The 16,795-nt window shown below is 40.1% G+C and overlaps 1 protein-coding gene across 5 annotated transcripts in view; it reads right to left on the reverse strand.

Annotated features, from left to right (window-relative positions):
* grip1 (glutamate receptor interacting protein 1) overlaps nt 1-16,795 on the reverse strand; it is a 465,375-nt gene that overhangs the window by 22,887 nt on the left and 425,693 nt on the right. For all 5 annotated transcript variants that reach the window (XM_060839771.1, XM_060839770.1, XM_060839775.1 and 2 more), the window contains 3 exons: nt 13,391-13,535; nt 12,420-12,559; nt 11,604-11,789 (listed from right to left, as the gene is read on the reverse strand). In XM_060839771.1, the coding sequence (XP_060695754.1) occupies nt 11,604-11,789; nt 12,420-12,559; nt 13,391-13,535 (471 nt within the window). The remainder of the gene's footprint in view (nt 1-11,603; nt 11,790-12,419; nt 12,560-13,390; nt 13,536-16,795) is intronic.

Here is a 16,795-nt window from a genome sequence, read left to right on the forward strand (position 1 = left end):
GACCAATGAATAATATACTTCCTCAGCCAATTTCAGCAGGGCCTGCAGCATCCGTTGCTGCTCCTCCCTCTGCCTCCTTCTAGTTGTCGAATACAAAATGATCATAAGCGTGCCTTAGTGGCCTCCCAAAGTACCAACGGATTACTGGCCTTCCCCGTCTTGATATTCCAGAAGACCCTGAACTCTTTTGTAATGCACGCTACAAATTTGCTATCCCTTAACAGGAATGGGTCCATGTGTCAGTGCCATACATCAATTCCACCATCCTTGACTTTAACATCTAAATACTCTGGTGCATGGTCCGAGATTGTTATATTCCCAATTTTGCAAGCCAATGTTCTGTCCAATCAAACCGATGGCATAAGGAACATGTCAATTCGTGTGTGGCACTTGTGTGGATTGGAATAAAAAGAAAAGTCTGTTCCATTAGGGTGGAGATGCTTTCACACATCCACTAATCCCAACTCCTCACACATGTCCACCAACTGTCTAGATTGTGTGGGCCTACCACCAAGGCCCATCGGCATCTCATCTACCCTGGAATCCATTAGGCAGTTCAAATCCCCTCCCGTGATCGTGCAGCACACCCTGAGATTCATTAATTTAGCACTGCGTCAATCAGAAATTTAAGAGGATGTGCTGGGGGACAATAAACATTCGGGACGCCATACTCTTCTCCATGTATTAGAGCTTTAAGAATGATGAACAGTTCATGTTCGTCCTTCATTTGCTCAGTTACCTGGAATGAGAGGTTCCTTCTTACCAGTAAAGCCACTCCTCTACTCTTGGAGCTAAAGGATGAGAAAAATACCTTAACATAACCCTCCCGCTGCAGTTTCAGATGTTCCTTATCAGTTAAATCAGTCTCTTTTAATGGGGGAATGGCTCCCTTTTACATTCCAGATGCGCCACCTGAACAAATCAATCACTAACCATGGTCATCCAGGGCAGCCCGTGGTTTCCCAAGGGGAGGAAGCTTATCTGAGGGATGGCAAGCAAAAAAGACATTAATTCTAAATTAAAAATTACATTAAAAACTACAACAACTAAAAAACTAACCACTACATTTAACTTAAACACCTAAATAAACCCCAATTTACTAGAGATCTCCCCCCATGCCCATTGGAGGCAATCCTCTCTCCCAACCTGGCTCCTTCCAGCTGAGGTCGCAACCTAGTCCCAGGCAATGCACAAATAGAGAAAACATGTTACTTACATTGAGAGCTAACAATGGACACCTACCCTCCCTGCTCCACACCTCTTCTCCATGCATTTTAACTACAGATATAGCCACCCTCAATCTAAAAGAAAGAACAGCAGCAAAAAGGAACTCCAGCTAATAACTAACTAACTGACCAAAATGATAAATAAATCAGGTTTTACACCAAGGCATTACAAAAGCTATAAAACCGATAACCACAAAAAGGGGAGAGAGGAGAAAAAGAGAGACAGAAAAAGTAAAGTAAAACTGTATCATTGTCTATAACAGTGCCATTTCCACCAAAGCCCCCTACACCCCCCCCATCCCCAACTCCCAACTGAGTCCTTTATTTAAGAGTTCTCAAAGTCCTTGGCCTTTTCTGCTGAGTCAAAATTATATACCGTCCCTCCATGGGCGATATGCATCACTGCCGGGTATCTGAAGGAATATTAAATGCTCAGATCTCTTAATTTTCTCTTAACTTCATCAAATGCCTTTCTCTTCTTAATTATGGCTCCTGAGAAGTCTTGAAAAGACATTAGTCTTGAGCCTTTATATATTACAGCCTGTGAATTTCTTCCCAGTCTTCTTGCTGTTTCACTCACTATCTATTTTTCTTTATAATGCTGGAGTCACACTAGGATCGGGCGCATTGCAATCTCGTTGGCCCACTCCACACTTACCAGGCCCAACTCCAACCCCAGCCCTAGGAACCTTTGGAGTCACTTCTCCAGGAATCTAACAAGGTCCTCACCTTCCTTGCGCTCCAGGGGCCCTAGGTTTGTCTTCTACTTTTGTTTTCCAGGTTGTCCAGTTGTTCTTGAAGGACCCCAACCTGGTCTTCAAGCGGTCAGATCCTTCTGCCAAGGACCTCTGCCATGGTCTCGGATTCCGCAGTCCTCTGCTTCTACTCTTCGATTCAGTGTTTGAATCTCCTGGTCCTGCTTTTTCAGCAGATATCGGCTCCATCGCTGCTTCAATCTTTTCTCGGGGTTTGGCAAACTCCAAGAGTAAATGCTGCTGCCCCATTAAATCCAAAGGGGCCACCCCGGGAGTTTGAGCTACGGCTATAGACACCCCTGACAGTGTAGGAGAGTGCCCTGCTTGCTGTACCTTTTGCACCTTTTCCTTTATTTGCCTTCATCCTGATATTAGAGCTGTCAAACCGCAATTTGAGCAGCTCCAGGTGTTCAGTAACTTCATATTATTGATTTTTCTCCTACAGATGGTTAACGGAGGGGGGGGGGGGGGAAGAATTAAAGGTCAAACTTGCCAGGGTCTATGGTACAGAGCCCAGCACAGCAGACCACTCAGACTGCCACCATCTTGGATCTGCAAAAAGTCAGATTTTAAGCAGTCTCAAGTTGAGAAAATACAAATAATAAAATGTTCATCATTTAAACGCTATTGTATGTGTAAAAGGATCAAACTGAATTATGATCAACTTTCTGCCACATACACTCAGAGCCACAGAGACATTGTACAGAAACAGACCCTTCAGTCCAAGTTGTCCATGCCAATCAGATATCCTAAATTAATAATCCAGTCCCATTTGCCAGCATTTAGCTCACATCGCACTGAACCCTTCTTCCTCTACCCATTCAGATGCCTTTTAAATGTTGTAATTATACCAGCTTCCACCACTGCCTCTGCAGCTCATTCCATATACACCACCCTCTGCATGAAAATATTGTCCCTTTAGGTCCCTTTTACATCTTTCTCCTCTCGCCCTAAACCTATGCCCTCTAGGTTTGGACTCTCCTACCCTAGGGAAAAGACCTTGGCTATTCACCCGATCCACGTCCCTCATGATTTATAAATATAAACCCCTACAAGGTCACCCCCTCGGCCTCTGAAGCACCAGGGAAAATAGTCCCAGCCTTTTCAGCCTCTCCCTGTAGCTCAAGTTCTCCGACCTGGCAACATCCTTGAAAATCTTTTCTGCATCTGTTCAAGTTTAACAACATCATTCCTATAGCAGGGAGACCAGAACTGAATGGAGTATTCCAAAAGTGGCCTAACCAATGTTCTGTAAGCTGCAACATGATGTCCCAATATTCAATGCACTGACCAATAAAGTATACCAAATGCCTTCTTCATTACCCTGTCTACCTGCAACTCCACTTTTAAGGAACTATGAACCTGCACCCCAAGGTCTCTTAGTTTGACAACACTCCCCAGGACTCTACCATTAAGCGTAGAAGTGCGGCCATGATTTGCCTTACCAAAATACAGCACCTCAAATTATCTAAATTAAACTCTATCTGATGCTTTTTGGTCCATAGCCCATCTGATCAAAGTCCCTTGGTGGTCTGAGGTAACCTTCTTCACTGTCCACTTTACCACCAATTTTAGTGTCATCTGCAAACTTACTAACCATTCTTCCCAAATTTATATCCAAATCATTTATACAAATGACAAAAAGCAGTGGACCTAGCACTGATCCTAGTGGCTTGACACACCAATCCTACAATCTCATTGTTGATTTGGAGCTTAACGAACAAATTGAATACAATAGGAATGCTAGTAACCATCCTCATCAAAACATCAACCTTATTTAAGAAATTATTTTATATACTCATTCAAATGACTTGGATGGGAGCATTAGTAAGTTTACTGATGACACCAAAATTGGACGTGTAGTGGACAGCAAAGAAGGTTACCTCCGATTACAATGGGATCTTGATCAGATGGGCCAGTGGGCCGAGAAGTGGCAGATGGAGTTTAAATTTAGATAAATGTGAGGTGCTGCATTTTGAGAAAGCAAATCTTAGCAGGATTTATACACTTAATGGTAAGGTCCGAGGGAGTGTGGCTAACCTTGGAGTGCAGGTTCATAGCTCCTTGAAAGTGAAATCGCAGGTAGATAGGATAGTGAAGAGGGTGTTTGGTATGCTTTCCTTTACTGGTGAGAGTATTGAGTATAGCAGTTGGGAAGTCATGCTGCGACTGAACAGGACATTGGTTAGGCCACTGTTGGAATACTGCGTGCAATTCTGGTCTCCTTCCTATCGGAAAGATGCTGTGAAACTTGAAGGGTTCAGAAAAGACTCACAAGGATGTTTCCAGGGTTGGAGGATTATAGCTATCGAGAGAGGTTGAACAGGCTGGGGCTGTTTTCCCTGGAGTGCCAGAGGCTGAGGGGTGACCTTATAGAGGTTTATAAAATCATGAGGGGCAAGGATAGGATAAATAGACAAAAGTCTTTTCCCTGGTGTGAGGGAGTCCAGAACTAGAGGGCATAGGTTTAGGGTGAGAGGGAAAAGATATAAAAGAGACCTAAGGGGCAACTTTTTCACGCAGAGGGTGGTACGTGTACGGAATGAGCTGCCAGAGGAAGTGGTGGAGGCTGGTACAATTGCAACATTTAAAAGGCATCTGGATGGGTACATGAATAGGAAGAGTTTGGAGGGATATGGGTCACGTGCCGGCAGGTGGGACTAGACTGGCTTGGGATTATCTGGTCGGCATGGACGGGTTGGACCAAAGGGTCTGTTTCCGAGCTGTACATCTCTATGACTCTAAGTGGAGCGACATTTCTGCTTTGGAAATGTCCACTACAGTAAGTACCAAATGTAAAGACAAACTTGTCCCCCCAAAACTTCTTCAATTTTCAACTCAAAAGACATCTCCTCCTGCCCCACCCTATTTCCAATAGTATTCATGCATAAAAACATTTACAGTTGAAATTATGCACAGCATGCACTGTTATAGCATTAAAATCTGTATGAAGAAATGTATTCTATGTCAATGATACCTTCGTTCCAGCTGTGCAGAACTACTTTAAACTTGCATCTCAGAGATTAAAGGAAAACATTCTAAGAAACATTGTTTTGTTTGTAAGCTCATATAGGAGCAGAATTAGGTCCTTCAGCCCATCGAGTTTGATCTGCCATTCAATCATGACTGATATGCTCCTCACCCCCATTTTCCTTCCTTCTCACCAGATCACCAACCCATTACCAATTCAGAATCTGTCTAACTTTTCCTTAAATTCTTCCTAATCGACCGATTAGCCTAACCTTGGTTGTAGGTAAAATTCTAGAATCCATTGTTAAGGATGAGATTTCTAAATTCTTGGAGGTGCAGGGTCTGATTAGAACAAGTCAGCATGGATTTAGTAAGGGGAAGTTGTGCCTGACAAACCTGTTAGAATTCTTTGAAGATGCAACAAGTAGGTTGGACCAGGGAAACCCAGTGGATGTCATCTACCTAGACTTCCAAAAGGCCTTTGATAAGGTGTCTCATAGGAGGCTGCTGAGTAAGGTGAGGGCCCACGGTGTTCAAGATGAGCTACTGACGTGGATTGAGGATTGGCTGACAGAAGGCAGAGAGTTGGGATAAAAGGTTCTTTTTCGGAATGGCAGCTGGTGACAAGTGGTGTCCCACAGGGTTCAGTGTTGGGGCTCCAGCAGTTCACTTTATATATTAATGATCTGGATGAAGGATCTGGGGGCATTCTGATGAAGTTCGCCGATGATATGAAGTTAGGTGAACAGGCAGATCGTTCTGAAGGAGGTGGGGAGGCTGCAGAAAGACAGTTTAGGAGAGTGGTCCAAGAAATGGTTGATGAAATTCAGTGTGAGTAGATGCGGGGTCTTGCACTTCAGAAAAAAGAATACAGAGACGGACTATTTACTAAACGGTGAGAAAATTCACAAGGCCAAAGGACAAATGGATCGGAGTGTGCCAGGCCAGGATTCTCTTAAAGTTGCATTGCAGGTTGAGTCAGTGGTTAAGAAAGCAAATTTAATGTTGTCATTTATCTCAAGTGGGTTGGAATGTAAAAGCAGTGATGTGCTACTGACATTTTATAAAGCTCTGGTCAGGCCCCATTTAGAATACTGTGTCCACTTTTGGGCCCCACACATTATGAAGGACATACTGGCACTGGAGCGTGTCCAGCGGAGATTCACATGGATGATCCCTGGAATGGTAGGCCTAACATACGATGAATGGCTAAGGATCCTGAGATTGTATTCATTGGAGTTTAGAAGTTTGAGGGGAGATCTAATAGAAACTTGCAAGTTAATGCATGGCTTAGAAAGGATGGACGCTGTGAATTTGTTTCCATCAGGCAGGGAGACGAGGACCCGTGGATACAGCCTTAGAATTAGAGGAGGTCAATTTAGAACAGAAATGAGGAGACATTTCTTCAGCCAGAGATTGGTGGGCCTGTGGAATTCATTGCCACTGAGCACAGTGGAGGCTGAGACATTAAATGTCTTCTTTATAAATTCTTAATTTTGCAAGGAATTAAAGGATACAGGGAGAGTGCGGGTAAATGGTATTGAAATGCCCATCAGCCATGATTGAATGGTGGAGTAGATTCGATGGGCCGAATGGCCTTACTTCCACTCCTATTTCTTATGGTCTCAAATTTACACACTGTTCCAGCATCCACAACACTTTGGGGTAGCAAATTCCACAGATTCACAACCCTTTGGGAGAAGTAGTAATATACCGTAGAGTTACTTTCTGACAATCCTTAAAATTATGTTTCAAAACAACTTCTGGAAAATGCAATCCAACTCTGAAACACATTCTGGTTAATGATATGCTGTATTAGACATATAAACTAAAGTCGGTCCTTGCTTAAGTTATACAGTATCACAGAATATAGTGGTGTCCACATCGTCACCTCTCAAGTAACTATAGTCATATATAATTAAATCTGCTGACTCTATGGCTGTCAAATTAAAACAAATAATTACCTTTGAAAGATAAACTTCAGGTTTAATAAATGCTATACATGCAGAGACAATAATAGAAAAGTAGCAGTAAGCCACTGGTCCTGCTGAACCAGCTCTGCCATTCAAAAAACTTGCAGCTGAACGTTTGTATAACTTCACTTTCCCAGCTAATTCCCATTTCTTAAATTCCCTTAATGTTGCACAATTTACTCAAGAGTATGTACAAACTGAGCATCAATAAGTAATACACAGTAGTGAATTCCAAAAATATACAACCCTGTCTGCCAACATGGCATATGATAAGACTTACACAAGCAATTTCTCATTTTTCTGAACTGATTTACAAGATTGATGTAAATTAAACCTTCAGATGCCTTCCTGCACAGACTGATAAGTGACATTCTACAATTGAGGATGCAGCTAATGATGCATGAAAATTTATTTTTGTATTTGTAATTTGCAAACAGTTCTGTTTACTGATTTATTGAAGTTCTTCATTTGTTACTTCCACAATGATTTTACAGACTAAAGCTTCAGTTTTAAAAATTATTACAACTCTTACTTCTGACTTAAATGCACATACTTAGTCACAAATGGTTTCACCCAAATTGTTTATTGGAATTTAGTAAAGCAATAACACATGAATACATGATCATAACTGGATTAGTTTCCCCTGGTCTTTGCTCATTAGATAGTCTGAAATTTTGGAGAATAGTTCAGCTGGTGCCACTTTAACTAGGCTACTAATAAAGGTCGGAGATCAATAATAGGAGCAACAGCTCCAAATCTGAGCTAGTGTCTTGGTCTGTGCTCATGATTAATTTTGTTTCTTATTACTTTGCATCTGCTCAAAAAGAGAGAGTTATTTGTGATGCCAATGCACCAGATACAAGCTACAAATGAAGTTTGTGTTCAAACAACCCTTTTTGAAGAGGCAAGTAATTCTCAAGGGGTAGCAATATTTCTGAATAAAGGTGGGAACTATTTGAAGGCCTAAGTGATTTATCACTTCCATCTATCCTCTCCAGTCATCTTAAAGGGATCTTTGCCAACATATATTGAACATCGGCTTCTTCTTCCAGTGTCAATGAGAATCAGGATTTGGAGATGCAGGTGTTGGACTGAGGTGTACAAAGGTAAAGATCACAACCACCTGAAAGAGCAGCACTCCGAAAGCTAGTACTTCCAATTAAACATGTTGGACTATAACCTGGCGTTGTGAGATTTTTAAATGAGAATCAGGTCAGTTTTACATACATGCTGACAATAGCCACCTCCATTACTCTGCTATTATCCTTGATTCTATGACTACTTGGGAACTTTATCTGATACAGAATACTAGCTCCCAATTGCAAGCTATATTACAGATGCTAAATCTAGCATTTGCCTTATTTCACATGTAAGTTGACACCAGGTATGAAGGGATTGAGCTTTGAGGAGATGTTGACTAGATTGGGCCTGTACTCACTGAAATATTGAAGAATGAGAGGTGACCTTACTGAAACATACAAGATTCTTATGGGACTTGACAGTATAGATGTGGAAATATTGTCACTTGTGGGAGAATCCTGGAACATAGGGCATAATCTCAGCATAAGAATTGCACATTTAAAAGAGAGACAAGAAGGAATTTCCTTCCTCACAGATAAAATGAAATCTGTGGAATTCTTTATTGCAGAGGATTCTTGATGCTGGGTCACTAAGTATATTCAAGGCTGTGACAGGCACTATCATATTCAACTCCAGCCAAAAGATTTCACATCCTTGTCCTAGTTCCTACCACCTAGCTGCTCACTCGAGGTAAACTGAATAGGTTGCAATCCTCTTTACCATCCTTCTGACCCAGTAGCTTATTCAACAAAAAGACCGTTTATATTATCGTTGGCTTTATATGACCTGTCCTGGCACCATAGCCTAATTTTCACTGCTCTCTGGCCAGCCCCAATATGAACATACCAAAATGAGGGACTTAAAAAGACCAGCTGGCGAACTGAGCATTTCTCAAGAATACATATTGCAATAAAGCATTGTTACTCCAAATGGTCTCACTCTCGAGAAATCTCCTGAGCAAGGTAAACAATGGAAACAATGTTTCTCTCCATCAATTCACCATGAAACTGTGTCAGGGTAATGAGACCGGTTTAATTAATGATTTCAGACTAGGTAGCAGTGACCAAAATTTGATTGAAAGGGAGAATATTAGGTCTTGTATTTTATATTTAGATAAAGTCAACTACGTGGAAATGAAAGTTGATCCAGTTGAACTGGCATATTCGACTATGAGATAGATCAATAGACAAACAGTAGCAAACATACAAGGGAATATTTCAGAATACTCAAGAATAAGTAAATTCCTACCATAAAGGAAAATGTTAAAGGGAGGCTGCATATCCAGGGTTAACTAAAGTAGTTAGGCAAAAGATCAAACTTAAGGACAAAGTACTTAACTGCGCAAAGATGAGTAACAGGTCAGATAATTAAACAGAATAACAAGAACAATAGAGAATTACTAAGATGTTAATGAGGAGAAAGAAATTAGAGTATGGGAGGAAACTAGTTAGGAATATAAAACAGATAACAAGAGTTTCAACCAGTAATTAAAAAGGAAAAGAGTAAGTAAAGTGAATACTTGTCCTTTATAGAGTGAGCATGGGGAGTTAGTAATAGATAACAAGCAAATGCTGGATGAAACAAAAATATTTTACTTCTGTAATCACTGTAGAGGATACAAAAACATCACAGTAAGAACTTTAAATCAGGAAGTGGAAGGGAGAGAGAAATTTAGTGAAAATATAATCATGAGGGATTATGGGCTGTGGGCTGACAAGTCTTGCGTCTTGATTGACTTATCTTGTGGCTAATAAGGTAGTAGGTGCATTGGTTTTAATTTTCCAAAATTCCTTAGATTCTGGAAACATTCCATCAGACAGAAGTAGCAAATATCATCCACTTTTCAAGAGATTGAGACAGAAAATAGGATATTATAGGTCAGTTTGCTTGATATTCATCAAGTGGAAGATCATAGAATTGATCATTAAAGTAGTAATAGCTAGACACTTAGAGAAAAAAGCAAGGCAATCCAGAATTGTCAAAGGGCTATCATATTTTTCTAGTCCTTTGAAGGAGTCATGTCATGCTATGATAAGGGAGAGCCTGCAGATGTACTGTAATCAGATTTCCAGAAGGTATTTGACAAGGTGCCTTATTAAAGGCAGGAAATAAAGGCAGGAGCGGCACAGTGGCACAGTGGTTAGCACTGCTGCCTCACAGCGCCAGAGACCCAGGTTCAGTTCCCAGTGTGGAGTTTGCACATTCTCCCCATGTCTGCGTGGGTTTCCTTCGGGTGCTCCGGTTTCTAACCACAGTCCAAAGATGTGGGGGTTAGGTGAATTGGCAATGCTAAATTGCCTGTAGTGTTAGGTGAAGCGGTAAATGTAGGGGAATGGGAATGGATGGGTTGCATTTTGGAGGGTCAGTGTGGACTTGTTGGGCCGAAGGGCCTGTTTCCACACTAAGTAATCTAAAAGAACTCATGATGTAGGATACTAGAAACAATAAAGATTGGCTGGCTTGCAGAAAATATAATTTGCATAAATGGGTTTTTGATTGGCAGGATGTGACAAGTGGAATCATGCAGGGTTTGTGCAATTTGTAATAATGACTTAAATGAAGATACAGAGGCATTCACAGATGACATCAAGGCAGATAAAAAAAGTATGTTGTGACAATGTAAGGAAGTTGCAGACAGATATAGATAGGTTGAGCAAATGGATAAATATCTGGTATATGGGCTATAACATGGGGTAATGTGAAATTTTTCACTTTAGTGGGAAGACTAAAAAAAAGCAGAACATTGTTTGATGTAGAATAACTTCAAACTTCTGAGGAGTCTGAGGGATTTAGGAGTTTCAGTGCATGAGTCAAAAAACATCAGGCAGGGACAGTACACAATCAAGGCAGTTAATGGCATGCTATCTTTTACTACAAGTAGAAGTGAACATAAAAATAACAATTTTATATTTTTGTTATACATCTTGAATGCTGTCTGCATCTGGGTCTCCTTACTTAAGGTTCATTTGAGGTGATTCAGAGGAGATTCAATAGATTGATGCCTGGAATGATTGGATTGTCTTATTAGGTTAAGCTGGGGAGGCTGGACTTGTTTTCTCTGGGATTTAAGACAATTTGAGAGATGATTGACTGAAGTGCAGAAGATCCAGAATGGTTTAATAAGGTGGACACAGAAAGGATGTTTCCTTTTGGAGAACTGTTTTAAAATTCAGCATTGACCTTTCAGGTCAGAGATGGGGAGAATTTGTTTTTCTCTCAGAGTTGAGACTTTGGCATTCTGCCTCAGAAGGTGGCAACAGTGGAGTCATTGAATACTTAAGACAAAGGTGGATACATTCTCGTTTAGCAGGGAAATCAGGGGTTAAAAATCAGGGGTGGATGAAAATGTGGAATGCAAAACACAAACAGATCAGCCTTGATTTTATTGAATGGCAAAACAATTAGAGGGGCAAAATGGTCTACTTTTGTACCTTTATCATGGCATAATTTTGGCTGTATATCCAAGTTTGGTTAAGACTTTCCTCAAAGCATCTTGATTTAGTGTACTAAAAGTTTTGAAAGGATAGGCAATAAATACTGGACCTGCCAGTGACATCAACGTCTCACGAACAATTAATAAAGCACAACTTAACTGTTACCTTGACTTCCATAGCCTGTGTCTATGCCTGAACCATCCCAGGATTCCACTGCACTGTCCACACTGGGGATCGTAGCAGAGTACATCTCAGAAAGCTTGGCTGGCTTCTGTACAGTGGGAATTTCATCTTCCACATCACTCAATTCACTCAGCCGTCCAGAAATTGATGATTTTTTAGGACTGGACACTGTAAAAACAGACAACCAAAATTGTATCTGAAAATCAAAGAATATATCTAAAATTCAACCATGTCAAAATAATGTCATCTGGTGTGGGACTTATATGTTAAGGACCAGGCTTAAGTCCATCCACAAATTATGGAATAAAACCTCCCCTCCTTTTGCTTGGAGTTAGTTGGCAGTTTGTTTACAATATTAAAGAAATCAACTGACTGTAACTTGGATCTATTTGGAAGCCTCAGAGTAGACAGTCCCCAAATGTCTGTCAAAAAAGCTAACTATTTTAACAAGAACCAGGTGACTATTCATGTGACAAAAACAGAAATTGCTGCAGAAATTCAGCAAGTCTGGCAGCATCTGTTGAGAAAAAGATGAGTTACTGTTTTGGGTCCAGTGACCCTTCTTTAGAAGGGTCTTCTGAGGAAGGGTCACCAGTCCCAATACGTTAACTCTGCTTTCTCACTACAAATGCTGCCAGACCTGTTGAGCTTCTCCAGTGCTTTCTCTTTTGTTTTAGATTTCCAGCATTGTTTTACTTAACTCTTCATGTAACCCTGATTTCTATAATTCCTAAACTAAAACAGCAGTTTGAATCTCAACTCATTAAAAATAGTGAATGCAGCAAGTGAAGTGCTTACTATCGAGTTGTTTCTTAATTTTCAGTGTGACAGTCTCTCCTGCCATCTGTAAGAGATGGATAGCCTCACTTAAGGGTTTACCCTTCAGGCTACTGCTGTTTATAGCCAAGATTCTGTCTCCAATATGGATTGCACCAGTCCTGTAACACAAGACAAAAAACTTCAGATTAAAGGGGAAAAAGAAAGATTAGAACAGATGGCAAGAAGATTGTTTCATGCTTTATATAATTTTATATGTGCAAGGGCTGTGTTAGCTTCATGCATTGAGTCTGATTTATCACAGTTTTATTGAGCATAAAATTAACAATGCCAGAATGACAATCACGTTTTGTGACAATAAATAACCAGCGTGTGAGTTACATTTCGGATAATAAATCTAAATCATTATTTCAGTTTAAACAGGTTTCTTCAAAGAGGGCTGGGGAATAGTGTGGGGTCTTTAATAACTCAGACTCGCATGAAACCAATTTTCCCAGCATTTTAGAAATACTCACTGCTAACTCTTCAATAATCTACTGATGTGTCCAATGCAAACACCTAATACGTCATGCATCTATTAAGTAAGCTATTTTCCCCATCTTGTTAAAACAATCTAAAATGCCTGCAACATTTACAAATATAAAGGATTATATAGGACACAGCATTCTCATATCAGTACACCATATATATGGATAATCTCATGATGCACAGGAGGTTACAGCCAAGCATAGATATACATTTTAAACATTCAAATAAATTACAGGTTAAACATGGTGACAAGGCACTCCCAAATTCATTGAGACCTGTGAGTTACTCAGTTACATAGTTCATGCATTTGCTTCACATAAATGCAGCCACAGCTGACATTCCTTAACATTCTCTTCTTTCTTTGGGAAGTGCCAGCCTTGAACAGGACTTCCCAGACTTGGCTGACATGGGTGACTGGGGAGAGCTGTGCACTATTTGCAGAAAGAAGAGATTTTGCTCCTTACCTTTCAGCTAAACCTCCTTTTGTTAGGCTTGAGATGACAATTGGGTCAAAAGGTTCTTCAGTGCCCGATATGGTAATTCCTAACGGACCACCATAACGTTTTAACTCCACGGTGTAAATGATTGCCCCAGAGCTTTCTTGTTCATCTAGGAATTTAAGGAAGGCATAAATGCTTTTGTACAAAAATAGCAGGTGTGTGCTGTTGAAATGAAAGGAGTTATAGCTTATAACTTGAACCAAGAATATTAGATTCAATAAATTGTGGAGCTCAAAAAAGCACAGCAGGTCAAGCAGCATCAGAACAGCAGAAAAATCAACATTTCGGGCAGGACCCTTTAACAGTCCTGATTAAGGGTACTGCCCGAAACATCAACTCTCCTGCTCTTCTGATGCTGCGTGGCCTGCCGTGCTTTCTCCTGCTCCTCATTTTATCAATGCTAACTTCCCAGCATCTGCAGTCCTTACTATCTCGAAGAACAAAAAATACTACCAAATGGAGAATCTTATTTACATTGTTAATCTGTTGGCATGTGCAAAGTGCCTTCATTTAAACTTGGAACTGTTTTACATCTTTAGTGTGAAATGTCTAGCACTAAAATTAATAATTCTCTTTTTGTGAAAATAATTTTCTCAAAAATTGTGAACCATATAAACCCCACTGGGATTCAAACGATCTGCTAGGAGATTGAGACATGCCCGATTTGAGATTGTTTTTTCACCACCTCCCTCCAAAACACCAAAGACTAAAATACAGGGCATTTCTGACCAAAATTTAAAATGCTCATGATATGAATTAAGTATTATAAATAACACAAGAGACCCAAAAACAGATATAAAGCAAATTTGAATTAAGGTTGCACTGGAAATAAAAGGAAGCTGATGCATTGAACACTTGACACTGCTGCTTTGAAGTATCATCAACTGTCATGGAGCTAGGCGAAGTCTAATTGTCAAATCAGAATGAATTAAGTTGCATTGAATAAATCTTTTCCTTCAGCAATAATTCATGTCAGATAAAAGCAACAATCGATTAAACTCCATTATATGTAATTTCTCTCAAGATCCAATCCTTGTTTTTGTTTCACTGGCTTTTTGCCTGAAACACAAAATGTGGCCAACCTGATTCTGTACTCAGTTAACAGGAGGCATACTTTGAACATTCAAGGTGCATAGTGACCATAATATATTATTCTTTTATTTGTTCACGAAGGTGGGAATCACTGGCAAGGTCAGTATTTGAAATAGACTGGTTTGCCAAACCATATTAGAGGGCAGCTGGAAGTCATGCACACTGCTGTGCATCTGCAGTTACATGTAGGCCAGGACAATAAGGATGGCAGATTTCCTTTCCAAAATAATATTAACAAACCAAAGGGAAACTTTGTGATCATTCCCCCTGTATGTTTGAACTAAGGCTATGTGAGATCAGCTCTGAGTGGCCCAATTCCTCGGTTTACTCCACAAAAGGATGACGTCTGGATTCTTTATATGTAATTTAATGCCTCCTTTTCTCCCCAGGGGCAAGTGCAATGTTCAGTTGGTTGAACAGCTGGTTTTTCACGCAGACGACTGCCAACAGCATGGGTCCAATCCCCACACTTGCTGAGGTTATCGTGAAGGACTCTCCTTCTCAATCACTTCTATCGCCTGAGGTGTGGTGACCCTCAGATTAAACCACCACCAGTCACCTTTCTCTAATGAGAGAAGCTCTACGGTCAGTGGGATTGTGGCGACTTTACCTCATTCTTTCTAAAATATTCCTTGTTGGATAATAACACAGTCAACTGTCAAATCATAAGCCAATAATCACATCCCTAAAGTATTCAAAAATGAAACTGTGAACATAGCTGTGGGCATAGTGCTTCTAATCCTAGTGCATTAGTGTAACAATACTAAGTGGCATCACTTTGAGAGAGACCAATTTGTTCCCTTCCTCATTCCCCCAACCCTCCGTGTTGATCACCTCCCAGTGCAATTGGTCTCGTGCTACAATCTTCTGCCACCAGGTTTGCATGTATCTGTTGGGTAGGATCAGTGGAGTCTTGCAAGGTACTAGGCAGAACCTGAGGAATTTCTGTCTAAATGAACTTCTGCATTGAGGCACGTGGACACAGTTTCCACCTCTCCATTTAAAAGAAATACTAGGACTTATCCAATCCATCAAAATAAAATTGCTTTGTGCAAAATAAACCTCAATAAATACGTAAACTGCCATTAGACTAAAAAACCCCGACAGGTCAAATTTATTATGTTAAAATGTGCTCAATTCACCTCAGCACATTATAATGAATATTCCATGCCTACAGTAAAAAATTAACAATGCTCTTCAATTATTTTTACATTACTGAATAACATACCTCTGAAATGATTGTGACATTTAATTATGCACCATTGACAACAAATTATAAGTTGCTTCTTCAAAGACACTTTGATGAATGAATAAGTATCAGAATGTATTCCTACTCAGTCAATATGACTCAGAAGGGATCTGCTGTGGCACCATTTTATATAATAACAATGTCAAAAACCAACATAGCAAATCCTCTATGTTTTGCTAAAGGGGATTTACAATGATCTTCTAGCTATTGGTTTTTGAACATACAACTGACTGCAGAAAACTACCTCATACGAATGCAATATTCTTGTTAAGTGCAGCAAATCACAAACTCAGCTCAATTGCATTAAAACTCAATGATGCAAGTTCAGATTTCTAAAAAGACATTAAACAAATCAATTGGAGCATAACTAAACCAGTCTCGAAATGAGATCCCCCACCTATTCACTACATGGGATCCCAGTCTCTCTCAAATGTTCCTCATATGTTAAGTTTTTATTCCTGGGATCATTCTCGTGAACCTCCTCTGAGCACACTCCAGAGCCAGTACATCCTTCCTGACATATGGGACCTAAAACTTGCGCACAATATTCCAAATATGGTCTGACCAGTTCATGACTCACAACGAAGAAATATATGGTAGTAAGGAAGGATGTTTTTGGACAAGTCGCAGAAGGCTGGAAAACTAAAAAATACCCTTATCCAAAAAGGGAGGAAAAAAGTAATCATAGGCCTGTTGGCTTAACATCTGATATTGGGAAAGCAGTATAGTCTACTTCAAGTACAACACACAGAAATGCATAACATAATTAAGCAGAGTCAGCATGGCTTCAAGGGGAAACCATGTCTGAAAAATTTATTAGAATTTTTTGAGGAAGTAAAAAAAAGGGATAAAGGAAAACAAGTGGAAGTAATATATTTGGATCTCCAAATGTTTTCAATAATGCATTGCACATAATGCTACATAATAATATCCATGGTGTTTTGGAGACAGTACTTCAGCATGGATAGAGGATTAACCAATGAATTGAGATAAAAGAGGTAAATTCTGGATGTAACTTGTAGCTATTG

The sequence above is a fragment of the Hemiscyllium ocellatum genome, chromosome 19 (assembly GCF_020745735.1).
Source record: "Hemiscyllium ocellatum isolate sHemOce1 chromosome 19, sHemOce1.pat.X.cur, whole genome shotgun sequence".
In the NCBI taxonomy this organism is placed as follows: domain Eukaryota; kingdom Metazoa; phylum Chordata; class Chondrichthyes; order Orectolobiformes; family Hemiscylliidae; genus Hemiscyllium; species Hemiscyllium ocellatum.